The sequence below is a fragment of the Boleophthalmus pectinirostris genome, unplaced genomic scaffold, assembly GCF_026225935.1.
Source record: "Boleophthalmus pectinirostris isolate CB_2022bp ecotype Guang Dong unplaced genomic scaffold, ASM2622593v1 HiC_scaffold_2, whole genome shotgun sequence".
In the NCBI taxonomy this organism is placed as follows: Eukaryota; Metazoa; Chordata; class Actinopteri; order Gobiiformes; family Gobiidae; genus Boleophthalmus; species Boleophthalmus pectinirostris.
The window spans coordinates 26,648,683-26,676,273 of record NW_026571152.1 but is presented as its reverse complement, the minus strand read 5'-3'; the positions used below and the strand labels follow the sequence as shown (position 1 = coordinate 26,676,273).

The following is a 27,591-nucleotide window of genomic DNA, read 5'->3' as shown; positions in this document are numbered from 1 at the left end:
CTCTAAAATTAAATATTGCAGCTCTAGTCCATGCATGAGGTAACATCATAAAAAAGTGTTTATTTTGTAGTTCCAAATTAGAAAGGGGCCGGTCAGAGTCAAACAAAGGGCTGTATGTGGCTCAGGAGCTTTACAATGCGCAGGTCTGGTCCCACCAGAAATAGTTCATTTTTAAATCTGACAACCTTTTGGCTGCCCATGGGTGTTCAAAGCATTACTTATTTCTATTTTAGCATTTGAATCCTCACTGACCATGGTATAGGCCTAATACAAGTTAAGTTATCTGATTTAAGCATTAGCATCGATCCTCTCAGTTGCTTTGTGTACAGTAGTCCCTCGTTTATTGCTGGGGTTACTTTCTAAAAATAACCCGCAACAGACGAAATCCGCAAAATAGTCAGATTTATATTTTACAATTATTATATTTGTTTTAAGGCTGTAAACCCCTCATCACACACTTTATACACTTTTCTCAGACAGGACACTTACAACCTTTTTTGCATCCTTCTTAAAACTTATTGCTGCTGTCATGCTTATGTTATTTTCCTCCTCCTTCATGTAATGAACCGAAGCATATTACTGTACTGACATGCAATGAATAGGCTAATACATAAAATTTTGCTCACTTCATTGCAGTTGGTCAAAGCCTTTGAGCACAGAGTTGGATTCAAGAGAAAATTAATAAACGACAATATGGTTATGGAGATTACAGTTAACATGTTATTACCACCATCCAGCTCTACATTACAGTATTAGTTCACAATTATTTTATTGATGGAGCAGCATCCTACGTTGTTTTCTATGTTCTGTCTTTTGTCTATCCAACTCTACAATTTTAAGCAACAACAAGCCAAAATATTTCCCTCTTGTGCAGTAGCTTTGCGGACTTAAGCGTGATTACCAAGATGCCACTCCACAATATGAAAACACCGATTCACTGCACTAATTTGGTGTAAAAAAATGTTCATTAACTTTTTGAAATGTGGTCTGATATGGTCTCAGGGGTGTTTTTGACAGAAATGGCAATTAAAAGATGCTGTGTGCTTTGAGAAGTATTATCCATTATCTCAGCGTGAGGCAGAGACAGCGGAGGAAGTACCTGCTCCAGTGGCGGAGGAGAGTGGGCCCGTACTTCAAACAACCCTGGGAGATTTCCATGGCGATGGGAGCAGATGATTGGCAGAAACAAAGACGTACAAGTGCCTGTTTGTTCTTTTATAAGAGAGAAGGAGGGACAGAGATAGAGAGAAAGAAAGAGAGACAGAGAAAGGAGAGAAATCTAATGAGCAGCGGTTGGGAGCTGCCACTCAGAGTCTGTGTGTATGCAGGGGTCTGTTGTTAAGAGCCTGAACACACCAGGACCACTTAAAGCATGACATTTACATGGCCCATAATTAACACTCGAGCCGTGATGGGCGTGTTCCAGTGTGAGGATGAACAACTTTCATCTGTTTTGTTTTCTTTTTTTGGGCTGTGGAGGATAAAGTACTCCATTTTGATACTTAAGTAAAAGTACAGTTACAGAGGAAAAATGTTGCAAAGTATCACATGAACAAATTTAAAGGTGCATTGCGCAACTTTTCTGGTGGAGGGTCACCTCCTTGTCTACATGGAGATGTTATTGCTTTTCCTGGAATGTTCCATGGTATGACATTAAGCACATCTATCTAGCATTTATTCACTGCAGGTGTTTCTATTGCTTAAAGTACAACAATTCTCTGTGTAAATAGGGTTGCCTCTCCACAGATCTGACCTGTAATGTATCCTATAGTTTCTATAGTCTATAGTCTCCCTTGAGATAGACAGGTATAATCTCTACCGTGGAACATTCTAGACAAAGCACCACCAGAAAAAATGTAAAGGTATTCAAGTCCTTGTTTATAAATATATTTTAAGAGTAAAAAGACAAAGTATTTCACACAGGTTTGTGTTGTTGATTTATTAAAGTGTTAAATTTAGTGATATTGAAAAAATAGAGATTTTGGTCAGCAGTATCAATATGAATCATTTTCTTAATTTTCTTATGAATTTTGTGTATTTATTTTTGTTTGCTGAAAGCCAAAGCTTAAATGTAAACCCGCAGTCTGGATGTTACCATAAACATGGTAAAAGTAACCCCTAAAATCATATGAAAAGTCCCTTTTACTTTTAAGTCTAGTTAAAAAATGCAGTGGAGCAGAAAGTACAGATATACATCTCAAATGTAGTGTAGTACTCACTGTAAAATGTACAGAAAGTACAGATACCTAAAAATTCTACTGAAGTGAAGTTTTTCACTACTTTTACTTTGTCACCTTCCACCACTGTTATTGGGGCATTGCTAAATTGGGTTGATTAGTTGTGTGTTTTGCTTTTCAGAAATTTTAAAAGTTGATGTCCTTCTCTTTTACTCCAAAACTTTCTCGTCTGTAAACATGTTTACTCGACTTCAAATAAACCGGGGCATATGGGAGTGGAGGATTTGCCTGCTCCCAAATGCAAAACTCTATATGGACCAGTATTCTAGATGTTGGCATTTGAGTCTAACCTGTTGCCCATGGTTACAGCATCTCTGGTCCATCCTGTGGGGCTTGCTGTTGCCATGACACCAAACTTCGACCCCTCTGCACTTCCCCCAACTGCACGACTCCCTCCTGACTACACTCGTGACACAGTTTTGCAGTTCTTCACAAGCATTCAAGTTACAGACATACTTCTACTCCATCCTGATATTTTTCAGCTCAGGAACAAATGCTCCTCTCATTTTACCACTGAATAAAGACACATATCTAACTATCTATATATCTATTGTTGAAGTTGGAAGTTTTGATTATATTATACATTTCATAAATTCTGTTAGTATCTTTAAGTCTGTCACACTCCCTAAACATAACAATTATTAGATTTATACATTAAAGCCAAGTTATTGTTTCCTAAAGGCAATAGACAGTCACTTTTGTTAAAATAGTAAAACATAAAATAGCCAAATATTACAATTAAAATTAATTAAAATGATTTTTATATGTAGAATATTTCAGTTTGTGGCAATGTTTTAATATTTATCATGCCTCAAAGTTAGCGTTAGCATTGGGACATAATAGGGTGACCAGATTTTCAGAATAAAAAACTGGGACAGCCCCGGTTATAGTCACATTTTCTTTATGCTTTGGTCATTTTTAAGCAGTTTTTCTATATTTTACCTAAACAAATGCCAGTTTATGCCTCTTTTTACTGTTGACGGGTATCAAATTAGTCAAAAATAGGGACACCTGACATTTCTTGTATAAAACAAATCATTGGTTTTAGATAAATCTACTGGGAGAGGGGACACGGGGCTCAGAACTTGGTCTGTCCCGGGTAAACAGGGACGTCTGGTCACCCTAGACATAAACATTTCTCTTTCTAAACACAGCAGTGTCCTCCACTAAAGTATTAATTTGATTTGTGTACTTTTTTATATGTTGTCAGTGACATCCACCCACAGCTCCCTGTTCACTGCCTGGTCTTTAAATATTTATTTATTTTAGCACGACTCAGCAAAAACCCATAGAGATAAAATTGGACAGGAAGCAGGTTTATGTTTGATATGGATGAGCTCACAGCTGCTCCATGTGGACACAAATGAGTGCTTTACAGGCATGACATTTTCTGCTGCAGCTGAAATGTTGTTCAACATCTGTTTCTCTGTGACTCCATAACAGTGATTTACTAAAATATAGAATGAACAAATGTAGGCACGAACGGGCACTCTGTATGGTGAGATCTCGTCCACATTTACATATTTCTAGCAGCTTCACTGAGGCTTAATTGTCTTGACAGAGTTTAGCCTATGGTCTCATAAAGCAGTTGGATCCTTTTGTTAGGAATGGATAATATCGCCAAAAATTAAGAGATTCTTGGATTATCACACAGGTTGTTTTATTTTTAGCGCCTTTTTCTAGTCTTTCAATTATGTATTATTCTATCTGAAACAGCCATTGTCATATTAATATTTTCTCTGCTGCCTTGTATTGCTTCTCTGGGTTACAGACCAGTGGGCTGTTCTTGTGTAGTGTTTTTCAAATATATTTTTACCCTCTGACATGTGCCAAGCTCTGGCCCACTTTACACAATAGCCTTCTTGAAACATGTCCTGTGGTATTTCTTATGTGGTGTCTGTTTTGTCTGAATCTGAGCCCAGGCTGCTCCTAAAAGCAAAGTCTCTCTAATAATGTCTGCTTTATTTTTATTATGCTGCTCTGGCTGTGGACTGGCTTATGTGAACTTGGTGGACAACTATATTGTAGTCTTAACTTAATCATTGCATTGTCATGAGTATTCTGCAATACATTTGTGTTCATGTAACAAAATAACAAAGAGTCTGTTTTAAAACTGAGGTGGGGGACAGCTAAGAATTCTAGAAATTGCTCTACATACTTGTTGCCAGTATGTAAATATCTCCACAGTATGTATAAGCTTATCTATCTCGCTTTTATTCAGTTCCAGGTGTTTTATTGATAAAAAAGAATACCTGGTGAATCACTTGGTTGCCTGATGGCTTTACCTACATGTAAGTTTAATGCCATACTGTAAAACATCCCAGGCAAAGCAAAAACCTATCCATGGAGTCAAGCAGGTGTAAGACTTTCCACCAGAAAAGTTACCCAGTGCCCCTTTAATCACCTTGCTCCGTTAACACTACAGTTGTATTAGTTCAACTCTGTACATGACCAGAACTGGCTGTGCACAGATGAAGGCTCAGATGAGAGCCACAGGGCAGGTTCACATCAGATTACACTGTCTCCAAATTACAGTGGAGAATTGTGACTTTGAGCTTTCTTTATGGGTCAAAAGTGACACGGCTGTTTCTCATATCTGCAATGATCCGCTCCCATTGGTTTTCAACCGCTCTGGGCACGGCTTCAGTCCCATAGAAATGCAATTAAATTTTTGTCCCTGCTCAAGTCTGTATTTGTCATATCTGATAAGGACATAGCACAGCTTTTGGCTAATTCAGTCAATGCTGCAATTATTTTATTGCTTTGAATTAAACACTGAAATGGAAATTATTGTTCCATGAGCCAAAGATGTTTTTCACCATTCTTAATTATGTGCTGTTGTGAGATGTCTTTTGATATTGACTGCAGCTACAACAACTACATTTTCTGTAGCAAGTCTGGACTGAATGTTGGTCAGTGTGCTTTTTAGTTGCTGAAAATGTCAATATTTAGTGGGCCAAATTTTTCTTGCTGTTGTCATGAAAGTCAATTGTTTAAAAGTAACTTTAAATCATCTACTGCCCTTAAAAACACTTAATGGTGAATGATTCCCTCTGATTCACATTCTAATCTGTTCAGCACATAGAGGAGATATTACACATCTAGTGTCTCATGTGTCTTTAGACCATGGGTCCTTTCATGTGCCCTGGCCTTGGTTTTCCATTCACCCATTTGACCATGACATACCTTTCAGAGGTTCAAAGAAGATTGAGTATGTTAGAGAGTATAAACACACAGTGGACAGCCTTCTTAGCATGCCTGTTAAACTGTCAAACCACAAGAATACTGCGTGACAACATTACCAACAAAAGAGTCCGGCGCTACGAGCGGGATGACCTCATTTAACGCACTGCTGTTCTATTATCCATCATTAAACGCCATCTCGCCACATCAAAGGGACACCTCTGAGTGAATCACTGCTGTAAAAGTAACATATGTGTGTAACTGGAGCCATAAAACACCTTTGTGCAAATGTGGCCTTCCCAACATGATGGAGAGCGAGAGGCTGTCTCAGTGTGTGTGACAGATAACTGAATGTATTATGTGCTAGGACAAAACTCTATTATCTGAAATTACTCATCATTAGAAAAGCCTGCACACACAAGGCCCTACACTGTACACAGGTCTAATAACAGTATTATTATTTAGCTCCAGATGGATGGTGATTACATGTCATTCCACTCTGCTCAGACACAAAATAGATAAAAGAGAGTGATGGTAATCCACACACACAACTGTCACTGGCTCATTAAGACACACTACTTCATGTATAATGTTTATTTGACTCTTGTGCTGCACAGTGACCTGTTGGGAAAGAACACCTCATACATTTAATGAAATATTAATGCACGTTTACATTACTGTCTCTAAGGCAACATTAGCTTACATCATTTCATTGCCTGGTGTTTTGAAGGTATTTGAGTGTTCACTGTCTGAAATGCAGTGATGCTGGTTTGAGAGACAAATCAGACACGTTTACTGACTTCATATCTTCGCATCGCATGCCTATAAATGTTTAAAGGCTTTGTACGCGTTTTTCTGATCTATGTCATAATGTTGTTTCCTCATCACAGTCATACCCGGAGTGGTGTTTAGTTTCATTCACACTTGTTTAACACACAAACCCTGCATATTTAGACAGTTCTTCTCTCAAAACACCTTGTGATTTAATGTGGTAATACAAGAAGTGCTCCACTGTTTTGTTTTTTTTTTTGTTTTTTTTTAACTCCACTTTCACTATAATCATTTGAATGCTTTCAGCCCTGGAACTGTCAATCTCAACTAAACAAAAGGTGAAAGGAGCTGTTAATTTGCACTTTGGAGGAGATGTAGAAAGCTTGATAATACAGGATTACTCAAACAACATGGCTTAAAACTCACCAGTCAGTTTTGCATAATATAGGATGTTTATATTATCTTAGTAAAGATAGACGTGACATATTGGTTGGCCAGTATATCAGGCCCGCATTTGCAATTTTAGTGTATCTCTGTCAGCCTCAAATCTCCAGCACAGGCTGATATTTTGTTTGGCCCAACCAGCTTCCTAAATATGCATGAAAAAATATACGCATAAAGTTTTATTTGAACACTTTAGTCTAAAGAGGGTACTGCAAAAAGTGACTACGCTGCTTTCTACACAGTTTGTAGTAAAACAAGGATGTAGATGAGTTCATATTGGCCCAAAAATATCAGCAGAGAAATATTGTCCATATGTTCCTCTGGTTTCTAAATAATCAGTATCAGTATCCTCTGTGAATATATGCTCAATCTCTAGTTTAAAGCAGTACATTTTTACAAATTCAGGGGCAAAGTGAAAGTAACAGGATCAATATTTTTTGTGGTATATGAGAATATCACCGAGATTTACGAGATGAGGAAATGATGGAAGATCTTTGTACAGAGAACCTTTTGTAGTGACATTTAGAATAGTTTTAGTCCAGCTATCTCATCTCAGAAAACATCTCAGTGCTGATCACATAGATGAGCCTAAAAGCCCTAACCTCTGTATGAATGAGAGAAGATGTGTTTTTGGCAAATGTCAAACTAAAACCACCAAGGCACAAATCAATAGTGATTCAATACCTGAATAATGTGCTTCTTTTCTCAGGTAGAAGACAGATGAAGTCTTATCTAAACAGATGGCTTAAATACAGGCATTAAGTGGACCGTTTGTGGATGTGGATGTATTGGAGATGATTCGATGAGCATGTGCAGATGGTTCTGGAGTGATGGATAAAGAAAAGGGACAGAGAAGACAGCTCTGTTAGAGTGACTTCTGCTCCTCATTTATCATTTAGGTAGAGGTTTTAAGAGAAACATATATCAGTGCTGTAAAGGTTATAGACAGGCTTATAAATGTAGTATAATAATTGTTAGGAATGGGACAAAATTTCCACAAGATTGTGCACAGTTGAGGAAAATTATCTGGTGAGATTTTTTTTTTAATCATATTTTACTTTTGTCTTATATAAATAAAACTTTGCCGAGTAACTCTTTTTGAGAAGCTGTAATACCAAAAAGCAGTGGTACAATGAGAGTAAAACTATAAAATTAAATAAATAAAAAAATGGGAAACCAAAATTGTGAACTCAGTGGCTTAAATCCCAAATCTAATCAAAGGACCTTTCTTCTGTCAAACTGAGTGACATCCTAGCTTTGGCTCTTCTGAACTTTGCTTACTCAGGGGATCTTTTAACTATATTTTAAAACTGTCTCCTTCTTTCTTACCTTTTCTGTTTCTATCTTACACTTTTTATTTATTTACAGAGAGAGTTGTATGCCAATGATAACGGCCAGAACATTACTCAAAATGGGGGTCTTTTAGTTCTGCTTCAAGATTTTATCCATTGATGTAAAAGAAAAATGTCCCCTCCTCTGATTGTATTTTTGTAAATAGTTGGAGGATATCGTTATACTGTAGATAGATATATAGATATAGATATTAGGGATGGGCATTCGATTAAATTATCTTAATCAATCGTCAGGAGAATTAACAATCAATTTTCGATTAATCATTAATGTTTTTATATTTAAATTATCACCATTATTAGTACTATTACTCATCTGCATAAATCAACTCAACTTTACAACATATAAACCAACCACTATAGAGCCACATCAGCCCTGTTTGAGATTATAATGTGTTTACTCCAGCTTTGCGTACATTTGTTTATGTTTTACAGAAACTAAACTTAAAACTGCATGGCTCATTTGCATAAACTAAGTGCTGAAAAATAAAAACAGCTCTGTCCTTGTGGGCTGATGCGGTCAGGTTCTGTCGGACTAAAGGACACAACTGAGAGGGATGTTGATGAAGCCGATGGCGAGTCTGTTCTGTGTGTATATTGTGTTGGAGATGGTTCATATTTTCAGAGATCATACGTGTGAAGATTTAGTGCAGCTCTTTATTTAACATTTCACTCACTTTATGTTGATCACTTTATTTATTTTGGCTACTGTTGTGAAGAAAAGACTGAAAAGTGTTTGTCACTGAGTGGTATACTCAACTTCAGTGTTTGCGCTGTCAGACGCAGCCTCGTCTCCTTACGCATGCCAACCTACATTTGGTTTGTCGATTAAAAATGTGATAGATTAAATTCTTAATGATCAATTATCAATTAATCGACAAATCCTGCCCATCCCTAATAGATATAAATACAGAGATATAGATATAATTGAGGCTCTTTCCCCTTATCTCGTTACTATGACAACAAGCCCTCTTAGAAAGTGATATCCCAAACAGGGTGGAGTTTCTTTAGTAGCAGAAGACATAATAAAAGTGGAGTCCGCTGAAGCGACAGAGGGACAGAGCTGTCAGCAGTCTCCTCTCCACAGGGGGCTGCACGGGCACCGCTCAGCTCGACCAAGGCCTGCTAATTGCTCCTCTTTATTCTGCTGTGAAAATGGGCCGAATACAGTGGTTAGCACAGTGGGTTAGCTGCTGCTTTAGCCCTGCGGTGGTACAGAGAGCTAAAGCAAAGAGGACTTCTGTTCTTGGCATCCACAAAGTATCACTATGAAATTAAGTGACTGAATTATTTCAAAGTGGGACCAATTTTACGGGCTTGGAGAGACACATTTAGAACTACTTTGTGAAAATTGTATGTAATTTATTCCACCAGGTGACTTCATGGGTGGCCTACATGTTTTTATTTCATTTTAACCGGAATTTTACTTTACTATTTCTACATCCGCTCAAAGTTGAGACCTTATTTTAAGATATCCTGCCAGCTATTCCATTACAAAGATACGCAGCAAAATATGGAGGTAATTTTATTGATTTAATGATGTTTTAGAAACTTCCTTCCTTCCTCAGTATTTCTTACACTGTCCAACGGCAACATTTACTGGCAATGGCATCGATAGAGCGTAGAGTATCCCCACCAACCTCTTGTCCAGTGCTTAGTTAGCACTTAGCACTTCATTTCTACAGCAGATAGTTTAGTTTAGTGGTTTAGTGCCTTACGTATATGTGACCCATCGAATACTGTTTCTGTTGATTAAATTACTGCAACTATTAGTTAGTGTATCATTTGTAGATAATTACTCAGATCAGAGGTAGGGACTTGCAAGTCGTGACTTGGACTCGAGTCCGACTTGAGTCACTGTTTTTAGGAGACTTGAGACTTGACTTGATAAAATAGACAAAGACTTGGGACTTGACTTGGACTTGAAGGTCATTGACTTGGTACTTGATTTGGAATTGAGCCCTGTGACTTGGGAAGATTTGATGCTTCTCCTAAAAAAATGTATGTTTTTAGAAAATACTTTTCTCTTTACAGTCGATACGTGAGGTGCTTAATTTTACAGGAACAAACTGGAACATGTCCCTCCCACTTCTCTTTGATACTTTGGATGTAACTGAAATACTGTGAGATGGTATCCTCAAATGTACTACAGTATTATACAGTACAAACAGTAAAACAGAGGGAACTTCATAGAACGCGGTCCTTCTATTTCAGTGCAGACTACATGATAAAATAACTGTTATTAAGCACTTATAATCTTAATTCTTTCTATTCTGACCGTAATAATTGACACTCTTGTCAAGACATTTAAAAAGGAAAAAAAATCACATTTCTACAACTCTTATATAAATATTCATATTCCATGACTTTTTACGTACAATTTAGTTAAAAGTCATATAAATTGCAAAAATCTCGTACTTTTTTGGTTTAAAGACTTGAAATGACCTGAAGCTCAAAGCAGATGACTTGGACTTGACTTGGACTTATAGGCCAGTGACTCGAGAATCGACTTGGACTTGCTTCTCTTTGACGTGGGACTTGACTCGGACTTGAGGTCCGAGACTTACTTGAGACTTGCAAAACAATTACTTGGTCCCACCTCTGACTCAAATAGATTGTTGCATGATGTGGATGATCAGAAATAGCAAAAAAACTCACATGTCACAATTTTGGTAAACTAAAGTTCTCCCTGGATACAGACGCTCACCCTTCACTGTTGACGGTTGGTTTATTGCTCTTTTTTAATGTGATCTTTAAATAATATTATTCTGACCACATTTTGAGTATTCATTTTACCTTTTCATTTCAGTGTTACTAATGAAATTCTGCAGCTAGATTAAAATATGCAAAATTAATTCAGACTCTTTGATGATATGCTTTAATCCACCAGGTCAAGTGAAGTCTCAGGCTTTGGTCTCATCTCAAGTAATGTCCACTTCTGTGTACAAGTATGTACAATGTTTATTTGTATCTCTTTGTGTAAAAGTATCTCTTATTTATAAAACACAGTTGTTGGTTGAGTTAAAATGCACATACACAGATATCAATGACAGCTGGCTTGTACAATGAGACTGTTGAAGTGGAAAAGAAAATATTTCACAAACCACTCAGCAGCGTCTATTCACTCAGAACAACATTGTCAAGGTCCAATCCAATTAAAACTTGTGCCGTCACTTTCTCTGCCACTGAATCAGCTTTGACTTCATTTAGTCATTATGCCTCTCACATTAGAGGAGGCTCACTCATCATTGTTTTCTCCACTTTTACAAAGTATCTGCAAGTCTTACATGTTGTGCTGGCACGGTGTTAAGATTTCAAACTCAATTTCATCACAAAGGAAAAGGATCAATACTTGATACCGAAGTGTTTTTGTTTTGTCAGTGTTGTCACGTGTCTGTATCAAGAAAGACGTGTAAATGTCTATCTACTTGCTAGTTTTGATTCTAGTTTTAATATCAATTAGTGTCTGGGTATCGATTCTTTTTGACAGTTCTACATAAATGTAAGTGTGTTTAAACTGTGGATCTCATGAAACTGGAAGCTTGCTATTGATTGCTCTTGGTTGTGCCACTGGAGTCTTCTGTATTTGACTGCACGGCTATTGATTTCTTAGAGCACTTCAGAAATAAGTGTAGATATATTAAGGTGGTTAAAATGTACTATTTGATACTATCTGAACTAGTATGACCACAAGATCTAATATTGTTTGGAATTGAATATTACATTGTGTTGTCTAAAAAATGTTTGGTATTAAATTTGGTTTTGATGATTCAGCTTTTCCTTTAGTTCAATGTTGAATCTTTTGTATCGTGACGACATCAATGTACTGTGCTAACCTTTGTAAGTGCACTATGCTGTATTTTCTCAGCTTTTCTACTATTTGTTAAAGCCATGGACTTAATTTGGACTACCTGGCTCACACACTGAGCAGCTTTTGAAACTTTTTGTTTTTGAAATTTTTTGTGTTTTGAGCTCAATAGAATTTTAACCAACAAAAAAGTGCAGCATGTGCAGTTCAAAGGACACAAGTAAGGAACTTGTGCAAGAGGCTAACTCAGGAGCTAGCTATGGACATTTGAGATGCCATAGGCTTTTAACACCTTATGTGGCAGAAGATCTTCAGAGGAAATGCTTTGAGAGAACGAACACAAGGGCCTATTGCATTGTGTGACTTTTTGTTTTCCCGTTACTCTCCCTGACCAGTCCTCCTGTTAAACTGCACGGAGACCTTTGACTGAGACATAAAGGCGTCTGAGAAGCGCAGTGTAAATGTTGCTGCAGCAAAACTTGAATTTCCCTCAGGACCAATAAAGTATCTCTCTCTCTCTTTCTCTTATTCTTCGTTGACTCTATCCACACTGTGTTACAATACACTTTTCAAAGCTTAGTGAGCCACCAAGCCTGCAGCCTTGTCCCAGCACTATTCATATCAGTTCCTTAGACGGCTCTTTTATAGATTACAGTTGACTCTAAAGAACAGTGTAATTTCGAGTTACCTTGGGCAAATAGCAGTGGTTGGAGTTATGAAATATCTCTATTAGGACTTAAAGGTACGATGAGACTGCTGAGGTCTGTTCTATCACAATGCTTGTGGCTTCTCTCGTTGTGAATATACTGTACACTCTAATGGGGTGCACAGGGAGCTGGTGGGCTCTGGACTCAGATAACGGGAAGCAGTTAAAATGCTTCATGGTTGCTTTCGAGTAGGGGACCATTATGCAACAAGGCACAAAGACGATTTTCCACACGAGGAACAAGGGAGAGGCACGTTACATCGCTCACATGCAGCAGGCTTCATACACTATGCATGCCAAGGCCCATAGAGAGAGGTGGACTTCATTTGGGCTACGTGTCTCTGAAACTGGGTTAGCTCTGCGTCCATGTGTTGCTGGTTGTTCCACTCTGGGTGTTACATGGTTAATTGGGTCAGTGCTCCATTAAAATCTGTTGTGTTCTTTTGCTGTCAGAAATAGGGGTGAGCAAAAATATGGAAATATCGATATATTGTATCGTTTAATGCGATGATACAGTATTGATATTGTGGGCTGTTGTATAGATATATCACCACGAGTATTTTTTGATATATTTTACTAAATTATTTTGTTACTGTGCTACAGTTTTGATTAAAATGGTTGTGTTTCATATTAACTTTGCATAAGAAGTGGTTTAACATAGACAGGCGTGATTTAGCCATTATTTTTTATTGAACAGTATTGGATCGTTTTGAAATATATCATATTAAATCCAAAGTGCATTGTATCGAGATATGTATCATGGCCTATGTATGGAAGTATGTATCGTATCTGCAACTTCTTAATGATACCCAGCCCTAGCAAGAAATGGATCAAATAAAATGTCAAAATACCTCAAAGTAACAATTGATCAAAGTTCCAGTCAGTGATGGACAGGTTTTTGTTTCCTAGGATCCAGAATTCACTATACACCCTTCTCCAATACTTTATAAAAATGTAAGTCTGGTCTCCTAATTAATGTATAATGTGTAATTGACAGATTGGATTAGTCACTTAGTCAATCATGATCTGTCCTTATCAAAACAAATATGGCTGCTTACGAGGAAAAAATAAAGAAAAATAGGAAAGGGAATGCAAGGGACTGAATGAGTGGAATATTAAACTCTAAATGTGAGTTGTGTTTGATTTTTTTTCAACATTATACATAGAAGTGCCATAAGCTCATTTGTTTCACATGCTTCACTAAAATAAATGAATCTGATTGTACAGAACTGTCTGAATGTAGCTCGAGGCGCGACAGAGAGAGTGATGACAACAAGACTGATATCCCTCTGCTTAGAAAATACAGAGATCCAGGGATGCACCGATCCAGCTTTTTCAGTTCTGATACCGATTTTGATACTATAGCAATCTACCAATATCTGATATCAACCGCTGCCAGTGCAGAGACTGAAAACAGCATTTATTTCCTTAAAATTAAAATAAAATAAGACAAAACTGATCCAAATGTGTTATTTAGCTATTATTTATCTCTTAAGTGCTTACAGAACAACTTTGTATAAATACATTTTCAAACATTATTTGATTTTGTGGGTCATGTTACATCAATTTATATGTCCAACAAGGATATCAACTGAACCGATACTTGGAAGTTGATATCTGATCCAGTACATTTTTCAGGATCGGCACCGATATCCAGTACCAATATCAGATCATTCTGGACATTCCAGGCTTAGGATTTTATGCACAATATTAACACAAAGCAATAACTATATTCTTGTGTAGTTCTGTGTTCCTTTTCTCATGCACTAATACTATAATACTATCATACTGTAATATTAATAGGGTCATCTTAAACAGTTGACGAGACCTGCGTATTTTTATGCAGTGGGAAAACTTGCCTCCCATTGTGAAAAGGTTAAGCCTAGGGAAAATAACATTGTAGAGACAGAGCAGAGAGACTACATGATGAAATCAACATGGACCAGTGGCATCAGCGTGTGAGAATGAGGGCTCAGCAGAGAAGCGGGGCGGTCAAGACTGTTGCAGAGAAGAAATACAACTTGTCAAAGAACTGTGATTTTCAACTTTGATCGGCCTGTTTGATTGCCACTTTGATTTCGTGAACTATATTAGGCCAAATAAATCTCAACAGAAACAACTCAATATTAGAATTTCTACATAACATTATTACTGCACTATGTAACATTTCTAGTGAAGGATCTGCCTGCTGCTTGTCTCCATGGAGATGCTACTGTTTTATCTGGAATGCTCCACAATATTAGCCAGGCTGGCGCCACCTAGTGCCTCTGCTCAATTTCATTTCTCTCCAGTGACTAGGTCAGGAATCGGAATACACTAGACAGTGTGGAAGAACCCCTGAAGTTGTAGACCGGCCAATCAGCAAAGTGCTGTGAAGCCATGACTGGGTCCCCTTTTGTGGAACAGCACAACAGTAAACAAAGCGATCGAGATGGATGTAGAAAAAGCTATACATTCTGTGTTGGCAACAATTCCCGAGATCGAGGATTTAAAGCCAGAACAAAGAGAATGTTTGATGAATTTTATAAAGGGGAAAGACGTTATTGTCCTTCTTCCTAAGGGATTTGGGAAAAGCTTAATATACCAGTTAGCCCCATTAGCAGAGCATTACATACGCCATGACCAAATAGTAGTGATTTAAATAAAAAAAGTACCCGCCTACCATCAAGTGAACAAATCCTAATGCTGCGAGGTCTAATGAATCAGGCTACCACAATATAGCTTTGAACTAACCTGTCTGCCAGTTATTCAGGTATTTTTATTGTTCAAAAGCGCCTTGAAACACGTCCATTCTTACAGTCTGACTTGTAACATGCCCAAAAAGGTGTGATGAAAATAGACAAGTGTAATGTCATACTGTGGAACATTCTGGGCAAAATGTTAAAATTTCATGGAGACAGCAGATGCCAGACCCTCCACTAGAAAAATGATGTAGCACCTCCAGTCCCTTCTACATTCTGTTTGAATACAGAATGGACTGGAAGCGGACAATAGTGCGTGAAAAACCTCTCTCCAAACTGGAGCTGATCCAAACTCCAAAATCCAAAATGCGGAAGACATCTCCTCTCCGAAATTCTCAGAGGCTTTAGAACAAAATATATAACTTATTTTTGTTTGGTGGTGAACTCTGAAAAAATCCACACTGTTTTTCAGTCCTTTATGTTGCTTTTTTACGTGTTAGCAGTCATGTTTTCTTTTCTTTTGACGTGAACAGACTATGCATCTTTCTGATATGCCTGTCAGTCACTCCCTCTGAAATAATGGAGACAGGATACAGCTCCAGATCCACCACTCTTTGTAAGGTTTTGTCAAAGTGTGTGGTTTTGGCTGGCCAGGTAACTATTGTCCCTGAACAGAGATGCCCTCAGAGGAGTACATGGTTTTGGGTGTAGCCTGCATTCTGTTCATTTGTCAGTAGTTTCCAGGCTCTCTCTGCAGCTCTATCCCTCACCCTGCTGCAGCCTGCCACACTCAAGGACAAAGAGTTTGAGGGCAGTGGGATTAATATTTTATATGTAGCTCTGCATCATGTGGTGAGGCAGACACTCAAGCATAACAGCAAAAGCCTACATTAAAGACAGGAGCCCCCTTTGCTTCTCAATGGATGTGGTGCACTTCATATGAAACATTGATGGTTTCAGACAGCATGGCCCTGTTTCCACCAGCTCTTTTCTTCTTCTACTCTACTAAGCACTCTACTACCCCTTTGGAGCGTAATCATTGTCCCTGCTTTACTGGTACATTATTACAGTTCCAGTCAGGCCAGGGTTCTAACCAGGCTAAGCAGCTTCTAAATGGACTGCTGGTGCACGATAACACATTTATTGCCTGACCAGCCAGTCCCTTCTAGATTCTATTCAAATTCAGAAGGGACTGGGACCAGACCATAGAGCGTGAAAAACCTCTGTTCAAAATGGAGACACTAATTTGTTGCACCAATTCCTTAAATGTTTGACGTGAACAGAGTATGCGCCTCTCTTATTGTTTAATCCATCTTTCAATCATGCACAGTGAAATCAGTGAGACAGGATACGGCTCCAATTCCACTTGTCTTTGTAAAGTTTTGTCAAAGCATGTGGTTCTGGCAGGTCAGGTAATAAAAACTATGACAACTACTGTTAAAAAATCATGAGCTGCAATAAATAAACAGCAGAATGAAACACACTTATTTTACATCTATAATGAGTCATAGAAGTTATGGCTCTTGTCATATTGCCCAAAAATAACAAAAAAATTCCCAGATGTGGAAAAAGTACACATGATAAATATTGACCCCAGAAATATATTTCATATATTGATCAAGTTATCATGACAGACCTATTGGTGGTTAATGTTTGGTCAAAGTGCTTAATCTGTGGATTTCTGTGGAAAAGAAGAACTAGAGAAGATACTCCATGCTTTTATTTCCTTGTGGTTAGACTACTGCAATAGTCTCTTTACCTTGAGAAGAGAGAGCTGTAGTAACAAAAAGGAGGGCACCTGTTCTAAAAGGGCTTCACTGGTTCCCTGTTTTGCACCGTGTCCACTTTAAAAATCTTGTTTTGACCTTTCGGGATCTACATGGACCGGCTCTCGTACAGATCTGACCAAATCTTCAGAGCAGAACCCGCTGATGGTCCCTCCTACATGTGTTAAAACTGGAGGAGACTGCTTCTTTAAAGTTGACACCCCTCGACTCTGGAACACACTCCCTCTCTCCCTTTGTTCTTTGGACTCTGTGGGTGTCTTTAAAAAACACCTAAAGACTTACTTCTTTGAGTAAATATTTTAACCTTATTGTTAGTGACTGTGTTTTTGCTGCACACTTCTTTTGATGACAATTTTACTGTGAAGCTGTGACTATATGCCTGTGAAAAGTGCTATATAAATAAAGATTACTCACTTACTATTTGCTGTAGGCATTCTGGATGGATATAGCATCAGATGCAGCAGAGTAATGGAAACAGCAACAGGCCGAGTGTAGTCAAGTACAAAAGACTTAGGAGCCTGTGTGTTTATAATTTTTCAAAGTATTCCATTGGTCCAGTTCAAATTATTTTGAGATTTGGGGCATTTTAGTAACTTTACTGTATTTTCCGGGCTATTAGACGCGCTCTTAAGACTCTAACCCCATCAAAAAACAACCGCGCACCCCACAATCCAGAGCGCCCCATACACAAATCCACTCGGGTGTCCCAGCACGACTTCAGTAAACTACAAAGCCGCACCACCCGCAGAACACGCAAACACGCACGGAGCAGACAGCAACCGCGCAGCGAAACACACCCGCAGCCACACTCATCACTCCACACAGACGAGGAACGGAACGGAGGAACGAACGGAAAAAGCGAGTCCAATGTGCCTTTCTGAGCCACAACTGAACAACTGAGTCACTGCGAACACGACAACAATCCAGCGGTCCCAGACAGCACCCTCCCTACACGCCACAACTGAACAAAGCCGAGAGTCACCGTGAACGCGCCAAACAAAGTCCCACTGACCCATCGAACTGTTGTGTTTCGAAGTCCAGTGCGATTTATTTGTGAAAAAAGTTCGAAAATAGACCATTTAATGATAGTGCGTCTTATAATCCAGAGCGCCTAATAGCCCGTAAAATACGATACTTATGTAATGCAAGTACAGCTTAAACATTTTTAAACTAGGGATGCACTGATCCAGCTTTTTCAGTTCCAGATTTTGATACTATTGTTAAAAACAGCATTTATTTCCTTAAAAAAATAAAGTAAGACAAAACTGATCCAAATGTGCTATGTAGCTGTTACTTATCTCTCAAGTTTTTTTTGTTTTTGTTTTAAGTCTGTAACTATTGGTGCTGATGTCCAATACCAGTAAACATTTGACCCTGTACTGTTATAGAATACAATGCTAAAGAAAGTATTGTGTCTCAACTGCCTCAAAAAATGTAAGAAGCTCACAGCCTCTTTGTGTTTGTGTAATATATTGTGCGTGGTGTGCACTTCCAGAGAGTGAGAGACGGAGGCGGAGACGGCAGGGTCCAGCTGCAGGTCGGTGCCAGTCTGAGCATCGATTTCACACGGACTCGGAAGCTCTGATCACACTGAGCATCTGAGTACATTTTAGACACGTGTGTAAAGAGGATACTACTACAAAATGAGGACAGCATGTTGTAGTACTATCTAGGCCTGTGTGATCTATATTAGGCCAAAAAACTCAAGAGAAACGGCTTGACTGGTTCTGCAAAATATTAGAATCTCTGCATAACAGCATTACTACATATACTGTATTAAAGGTGCGCTATGTAACTTTTCTAGAGAAGGATCTGCCTGCTGCACGTCTCCCTGGAGATGCTACTGTTTTACCTGGAAAGCTCCACAATATAGCTTTTACCAAACCTGTCTGACAGTTACTCAAGTGCTTTTATTGCTCAAAAACAAATAGGAAAATGTGCATTCTTACTGTATGTAATATGCCCCAAAGGTCTGATGAAAATAGTGTAATGCCATACTGTGGAACATTTCAGGCAAATGTCACGCTGTCACAATTAGGCCTTGACTTATTGTTCAGTATATGAAACCTGGAACAATTTTTTTAGGTCATTATTTATCCTGTATACTTTTTCTTTGCACTATTGGGAAATTTATGGTTATTTTTTGGTTTGATAAGATTTGAGCTGTAACTTCTATGACTCATTACAGATACAAACTAAGTACTAAAGTGTTTCATTTTGCTGTTTATTTATTATTTATTACAGCTCATGATTTAAAAAAATAAAAAAATAATAATCAGGAATTGAAGTTATCCATCAACATGCTGCACTTTGTATCCTGGAAAATGTTATAATCTCAGAATGTCTTGAGTTTAGTTTAGGTATTTTTTTAGGTCTTAAAAAAGAAAAGTTGATGTGTACCAGATTTAGCCACTGCTACTTGCCATCTGCAGTTTTTGGGCAGGTGAACACACACTAAAAATACACATTACATTACAACATTAACTTGGCTCATTATTAATATTAGCAGTAAAATACAATAAAATGTCACTATTTCAATGTTATGCTTCCTATGAGCCATACAAATATTACACAACATACAGTATGTTGATAAGACTGACTGTTATCTGTAAATCATGGAAAAGATGAAAACAAAAGTTGAGTTGTACAGATGAAATAAATAAGTACAAAAAATGCCACTTTTTATCGTGAATACAGTACACATTAACTTGACTTATGGTGACACTTGTGATCATCTAAATGTGCTTTTCCAATTTTCTAGTGAAATGAACAGAATGATTCGACCGTCTGATGGTTTGAAAAGAAAATGCTGACTGTTATCGTTTATATCTCAGTATTTGGTAAAATTGTGTTTGTGTTTGCAGATGACGGGAAGCTGTCTCTGGATGAGTTCCAGGCCTTTTTCTCTGACGGCACGCTGAATGAGGAGGAGCTGGAGAAACTGTTTCACACCATCGACTCGGACAACACCAGGTCAGCACTCACACTGCGGAGTGGAGACATATAGTTCTCTGTACTATAGATTATATGGACTGTCTGCAACACGTGACGTTGCATTGTACTGCATGAACTAACTCCAATTATATGTTAGGACTGTACAAACTTGGAAAAGCATGTAATTATTTTTTAAATGTTTTAAAGTAGGGAAGGGTGCTATGCCAAAAATCATATTTTCTATTCTCTATCTTCTATCTATGTTATAATGTTTCTTCCTCATCAAAAACATACCAGGTTGTGTTTTGTTTCATACAAACCCTGCATATTTAGGCTTAGTTCTTCTTTCAAACTGTTCCACCTTGTGATGTCATGTGATAATACAGGAAGTGCTCCACACCTTCACCAGAATCATTTAAATACCAGTACTTTCAGTCCTGGAATTATCAATCCCCAGTAAACAAAAGTTAAAACTTTTTATCTTGAACACTTCCACTACATCACTACGTGGGACAGAGTATTTTGAGCTTTGAAGATGAAGGCAGACTAATAATGCAGGATTAATCAAACATGTGAGAATGAAACAAAATACAACTCCAGGTATGTTTTAGAAGAGGTTAAAGCATTTTAACATGGCTTAAAGTTCAATTTTGTGTAATATAGGACCTTTAAAATGAGATCACGATTTTATTATGATCCATGTAGACTTTGTATATGAATATTACCTGCCTGGAGCTCAAGTCATCACAGAGGCTGACCAGTAGGAGGAGTGGGTGAGGAAAAAAGTCTGTCTTTAAGCCTGTAACTGCAGTAAAGAGAGAATTTCTGAAAACAAAATTGCACATTGTTAAAAGAATTTGATTACAATAGAATTTTTATCGCCATACCGCCCAGCCCTATTTCAAAGTATACATAGTAAACAATCCCTGGTGCATTAACATTTAAAAGAAGACTGAAACATATGAAATACTAATAAACTAAAACAACTCCATGCATTTGTAAAGCCCTAAACTCCAGGTTCAACAAGATTTTTTGATTGCGATATATTGGCCGGCTTTAGTTCTTCATCACATCCACAGAATCGATTATGGAAAAGAGCAGCAGCTGTTTTCCTGCTCACAGCCTCGAGAGCTACTATGCGTCTCCATTATTTGACAGAGTTTGTGCACACTTATTTAAAATGCATGCAATTTATACTGCAGCTGTGAAGGCTCCATCTAAACCAGGGATCTTTATGTGAAGTAGCGACTCCAAGACAAAAGCAACTGGCTCTTTTCGTGTACACACTTTAAAGGGTTGTTTTGTGAGGGCCAATTCAAAACTTTATAATTTTTTATTTATTTATCATTTTATCTCAATGCCAAACAGTCTGGGCTGCCCTCAGTAGATAACGTGGACACCAACAACCCCAATAATCATGAGCCAGTACTGAAATATATTTTTTCACCATTTTTTCATGACATCTGTTTTATGTTAAGAAAAAAATAAATATGTAATAATATACTAGATAGAAAGATAATATTGAAAATACGTCATGCCACTAACACAAAGCAAGATAAATCCCATCAAGAAATGTTTGAATAGACGGCATCATTAAATGTCCCATATTACGCTATTTTCTGATCTGTGTTTCATCATCAAAAACATACAGAGAGTTGTGTTAAGTTTCATTCACACAAGTGAGGTTTTTCTCTTAAAAGGAAAACATTCCTTGTGATGTAAAGTGGTTAAAAAGGAAGTGCTCCACTGTATTTTTAAACTCTATACACATTCACTAGAATCATTTGGATGATTTCAGCCCTGGAATTGCCAATCTCTACTAAACTAGGTAAAAGTTGCTGTTAACTTGGAAACTATCGCCTTGTCCCATCTAAGGTGGAACAGAGCATTTTGAACCTTGGAGACGTAGACAGACTAAAAATACAGACAAACAGAGATAATACAGATGTTTTTGATGGGGTATAAATATAACCTCATCTGTTACCTCATCAAAAACATGGCCTATAGCTCACAAAAGTCTATTTTGTATAATATATGACCATTTAAAAAACCTGAGCTGCAACAAGTAAATATCTGAATGAATGGATAATTAGTCATAGCAGTTATTCATTCTACCCTCTGCTGCTCAAATCTTACATTATTATATAAAAATGGCAAAAAATCTTCTCACCATTGCAAAGAAAATAACCGACAATAAATACTGAGCCCTAAAATATATTTTCCATGCCATTTGTTTTATGTTTTTCTAGTTTGGGAAAAGCTATTAAGATTTAGAAGTGGAGATCAATGGATACCAGGAAAAACAACATTGAGTTTTGATCGTAATAATTGACTTGATTTGACTTAACCCTGCCAGTAAATGTCCTATATAAACATTATTATTATTAAACAGTGATGGGAAGTTGAGCATCAAACTCCTAAACAGGACAATGAGCGCTTCTTCAGGTTCTTGAAAATGTGCTGCGTAATTCTATTTTGTATTTTGTCTTGAGTTTCTTGAGTTTTCAGTCAATCTGAAAACTTTTTTGGTAGTTATTGGTAATGTGTGCAGTGTGTCACTATGGTAACTACTGAACATTTCACTAATAGAAGTACGTAGTAATACACGCCCTGCATGATGCCACAGTATCAGTTGACCCTTAATCAGCTGATCAGAGCTCCCTGATGGAGAGAGGATGGGAGGAAAGGGGTTCTCTACACTTGTGTTTCAGTCATTTAAACCTCCCTCTGAGTCCTGTGGTGATAAAATGAATGGAGCAGAACAAAAGCTGACCTTTATGACTGCAGAAGAGATTGAATTAGGTTCAATATAAATCCTGCGGCGGGCTCAGTCATTATGGAGATCTGTTAGTTAAATCAGTGCGGCAGAACTGCAGCTCTGTCCCATCGCTGTTACACTGTGAAATAAATCTGAATGAATTACAACCCTGGGACCTCTTTAAACTTTCAGTGATGAGATAAAACCTTAGATTCAACACAAAACACTGAGTGAATAATGTCACACAGACAAATATTGATGACCAAATGAAGTGATAAATGATAACGTAGAAACACGGATTTCACTCTGTCCAAATGTACACTAGTGTTAAAGGTCCCATATTATGCAAAATTGACTCTTTTGAGCTTTAAGCTGTGTTATAGTGTTGTTACCTCCTCTGAAACATGCCTTTAGCTGTGTTTTGTTTCATTCACCCATGTTTGAGTAATCCTTTATGATTAGTCTGTTTCCTTCTCCAAAGCTCAAAATGCTCTGTTCTACTTTGTGATGTTATAAAGTGGTAGTTTTCAAGTTAAAAACTACCTTTTATTTTCATTTCAGTAAAGGTTGGCAATTCCAGGGCTGAAATGATCCAAATTATTCAAGTAAAGCTCTATGGAGTTTAAAAACACAATGGAGCACTTCCTGTATTATCACCTGACATCACAAGTTTTTCAATTTCAAAGAAGAATGAAACAAAACAAAATTCCAAGTATGTTTTCAGTAAGGAAAATGTGAAAATAGCGTAATATGGGCCCTTTAAGAACTAAGACTTGCATTAGTCTTTTACACATTAGACTTTTGAAATTTATTGATCCACAATAGAAGTTACTTGGTCAACTAAAAGTCTGACAGGTGAGGAAATGAGCTGAAATTGCAGAAAAGTTGTGTTTTCTGGTTGAGATGAGGCGGTCATTGGTCACGGGGCTGCACTGGAGGCAGGTGGTCCGAACAGAGTAAGTGTGTTCATACATCAGGTTGTGGAGGGCAGTGACAGGGGGTAGGGGTGGGCTCTGGTGAAGGTGGAAGCGTGTGATTGATGAGGAGGACAGGGTCCATCTGAGGCGTGCAGGCAGCTCCCATTTCCTCCTTACACCAGACTGAGGCTCTATCTGTGTTTCTGTCAAACCATCACTTTCATCAGCCCATCCTCCCTCCATCTGCCACTTATCTGTCCCCCAACTCTCCCCACAAACCATCTCATCTAAAGCACTTCAACTTTTCCACTACTTATCTTGGTCTTAAGCTCAAAATCCTTATCTTTGCAGTGAGTGGTAAGAACTTTTGCCTAAATGTCAAACGTGGGTATAATTTAAAAGATGTTGCTACAAAAAGACTTGAATATTTTTACATGCACATTGACATTTGCAACCAGATGTTTCTGTCCTGACAAAAATTTAACTATTGAACTCATTAGTTTATGGCTAAATGTTCACTCTGGCCAAACCTCCTTGCCAAAGCCTGATCCCATCTGATCTCAGAGGCTTAGCAGGGCCAGGCCTGGTTAGTACTTGGATGGAAGACCGCTGGGAATAGCAGGTGCCACAAACTTGTATTACTCCAAAGCAAACTACCGCAACTTTGCTTCTCAAGGGTGGAGTCAGATGACAATTATGACAGTCATAAATTCATAGCAGATTTTAGCAGATGTTAGGGTCCTGTTTACATGAGAATGCTTGTGGGTAAAAACAACAAAATATTTTATCAGAGGTGCCTTTCGTTTAGACGGTGATGGCATTTTTGAGGCTTAAAAACGCAAAAATCTGAAACCACCTTATAGAGTGGAAAAGTGGTTCCATCTACACTGCCCAAGAAGCAAAACTCTGGACAGATTTGCTCACGTCACGTACGCATTTACGTCACATACATACAGTACACAGAAACCTGGCATGCATACCCAATCGAATTCCACACACTTTTCCGTCACCGTATGCACACGTATTTCCTCCTGAAAATGCTTGTCTAAACGTGGAATAAAAAGTGAAGACGTGACACCACTTTTGCGTCTTCTGTTCAGACCGTCACCATAAAAACATAACCTAAGTTAGTTTTTTATGCACCAGTTGAAAAAACAAGCCTCTCCTTTCTCCTTGTTTGCGCTGGATGTACATCTGAATTAAATAGGCTGGTTGTGTAATGGAGGATAATTGGTTGGAAAGCCTGGAGTAAAGTAGTGTTTTTGCTAAACAAATCACTCTCATCCTCGTTTACACATTTCATTGTCCACAGGCATTTTATTGTAACAGCCATTTGTGAATCAGATGAACAGATGGGATCTCTCTCTGTCCCTCAGCCCTCTGGATCCTTTGGCTGCTCAACCACCCTCCACAGTTCCCATTAGCTCTCATTCAAAATTCAAAAACAGGACTATTTTGAAGCTAATATATATAGATCAGATTGGTTCATTGAGGAAAATATGACCTGAATTCTTTTACTATATACCCGGTGTTAGTCTGTTAGTGAATTATGAGCTAGGACTGGGCGATATGACTAAATAAGTGAATACATACATAAAAATAATAATCACATTTTTGATTACGTTTTACATTTGTCTTAAAGGTGCACTATGTATCTTTTCTGGTGGAGAGTCCGCCGTCTGCTTATCTCCATGGTGATGCTATTGCTTGTTCCACAGTATGGCATTAAACAAGCGTATCTTGTATTTAGACGGGCCCACTTTTCCACAGACCTGACCTGTAACTTGGCCTGGTGATGTAGCCTGCTTGTCTCCATGGAGATACTTTAAATAAATAAATTAAATGCCATATTGTAGAACATTCCAGGAAAAAAAAAAAAAAACATCTACATGGAATAAAAAAAAAAAGAATACATGCATAAAAATAGTGATCAGACTTTTTCCCCACATTTGAACACATGTTACATTGTGTTAAAGGAAATAAAATAGCTTTGAATATTCATTTCCTGAGTACAAACAAGATCGACTTTTAATACCACTTGATTAAAAAGAGCTAAGCTGATCATTGACTGAATCTCGAACTTGATTAAAACTAAATTAATTGCGCAGCCCTGTTATGAGCTTATGATTCTGGGCATTTCTAGCTCCTAAGGTGTTACCAACTTTGCTCATGCATCCAGTCTGCATGATCTGTGAATGTTGAGCGGTTGTGATGGTGTGTATCTATATAACAGCATGCAAACAAACTTCTCCTGTGTCTCTGACCCTGCTCCTCTCCACCCCTCTTCTTCTTCTCTTCCCTTCTTCCCATCTCTCTCTCCCTTTGCTGCTCCTCTGCTTTGATGCAATAGTAATGTTGACACCAAGGAACTTTGTGGTAAGTATAACTAAAGCACACTCACAAACAAGCTTCATAGTACATCTCTTCTTATATGGCTTATAAATTCATTGTAGTTTCTTGATTTCAATTCAACCAATGTATGCTATTTGGTGTATGTTTACTTTTACTCAGATAGAATAATGTTCTAACATAAGTTATAGTAATACAGTAGCTCTCACAATTTCACAGCAGATGGCAAAAGGAGAAATTACATTTGTCAGCTGGACAAAAGTTTATTTTGGTCGAATATGTTTCACAGCTCATCCAAGCTGCTTCTGCAGTTTTGGTCAAAATGCTGGTGGACACAGCAGGTGTTGTTTATTAATTTACAAGTTATTAAAGCATTTTCATTTTTGTATTATGAACATCTATAACCACATGTATGTTTTTTATAGTTGTACACTCATGTAAGTTAGTGTTTTTAGCAGGGATGCACCAATCCAGCTTTTTCAGATACCAATATAAACAGTGGCTTTATTTGCCGATATCCAATATCATCTAATACCAGTGCAGAGACGGAAAATGTAATCTATTTCCTTTAAACACAAATGGTGTATGGTGACACATTATCCAAATGTATTTCGTAACTACAGCACGACTTTGTAAGAAATACAAGTTCAATATTATGAGACGTGAGCCTACGTTGTCTAGTAAATCATCTTATTACATCAGTTTATAGACCAAAATGGGATATCTGGGAACCTATATCTTGGAACTGATATCTGATCCATGAAAAAAAAAGCAATATCAGTGCAGATATCCGATATCAGTATCGTATCGGTGCATCCCTAGTTTTTAGTAACAGTAGCATGCGCGTTGCTTTATATGTGTTGCTTTATTGAAAAGAAAGCTCAATATTTCTATTTACATTTACTCTGCATTTTTCAAATATATAACACTCTATAGATAAGTGAATGAGATGTTCTTGTGTGTTCTGTATTTGTGCAGACTATTTTGCCAAGCACATGGGAGAGTATGAGGGGGTCCTGGCCTCACTGGAAACACTCAACCTGTCCATTCTTAAAGCCATGGACTTCACCAAGAAGGTACGCCAACACCAACCTGTATTATCTGAGACGTATTATGCACATGTTCAACTGTTATTACCAGATACATGGACAGTTTTATTGGACTGCAAGAAAAAGCACTACCATAACATTCAGTCAGAAGTTTTAAACTACACCAGTGCTGTCCTCCTAGCCGTCCTAGCAGCTCTGTTACACTATTTGTTATAATGGACAATGGAATACACTCAATAACTCACACAAACTGATATCCTCCTGTCCTTTTTGTGTGTAGAACTATAGCCTACATGACAAGCTGATGATAAATCGTACAGTGCAGTTGTGGATATGAAAGCGCTCATGCCACCCGTTGGTCCAGCTCCAGTAAACTGTGCTAGGACCATATTTGTGCAGTGTGCTATGAATAATGCTATGTCAAGTCAGTCCCTTGTGCTGTGACCAGTGGCTCCTCCGCTCAGCATACACAGCCTGAGCCTCATTCAGCGCCGAGCAGCACCAATGTGTTATCCTACTTTTTGCCTGGTGCTATATATAGCAGCTGGTCCACAGTCGCACCAGTCATACTCCAGCCCTGCCTGTGCTCGTGCTAGAAATGGCAGAAATATCGAAGAA

The 27,591-nt window shown here is 37.9% G+C and overlaps 1 protein-coding gene across 1 annotated transcript in view; it reads left to right on the top strand.

The window, feature by feature from the left end:
- Nucleotides 1-27,591, top strand: part of necab2 (N-terminal EF-hand calcium binding protein 2) — a 148,185-nt gene that overhangs the window by 22,677 nt on the left and 97,917 nt on the right. The window contains exons 3-5 of the mRNA XM_020935321.2: nucleotides 19,831-19,939; nucleotides 25,926-25,951; nucleotides 26,903-27,000. Of these exons, the coding sequence (XP_020790980.1) occupies nucleotides 19,831-19,939; nucleotides 25,926-25,951; nucleotides 26,903-27,000 (233 nt within the window). The remainder of the gene's footprint in view (nucleotides 1-19,830; nucleotides 19,940-25,925; nucleotides 25,952-26,902; nucleotides 27,001-27,591) is intronic.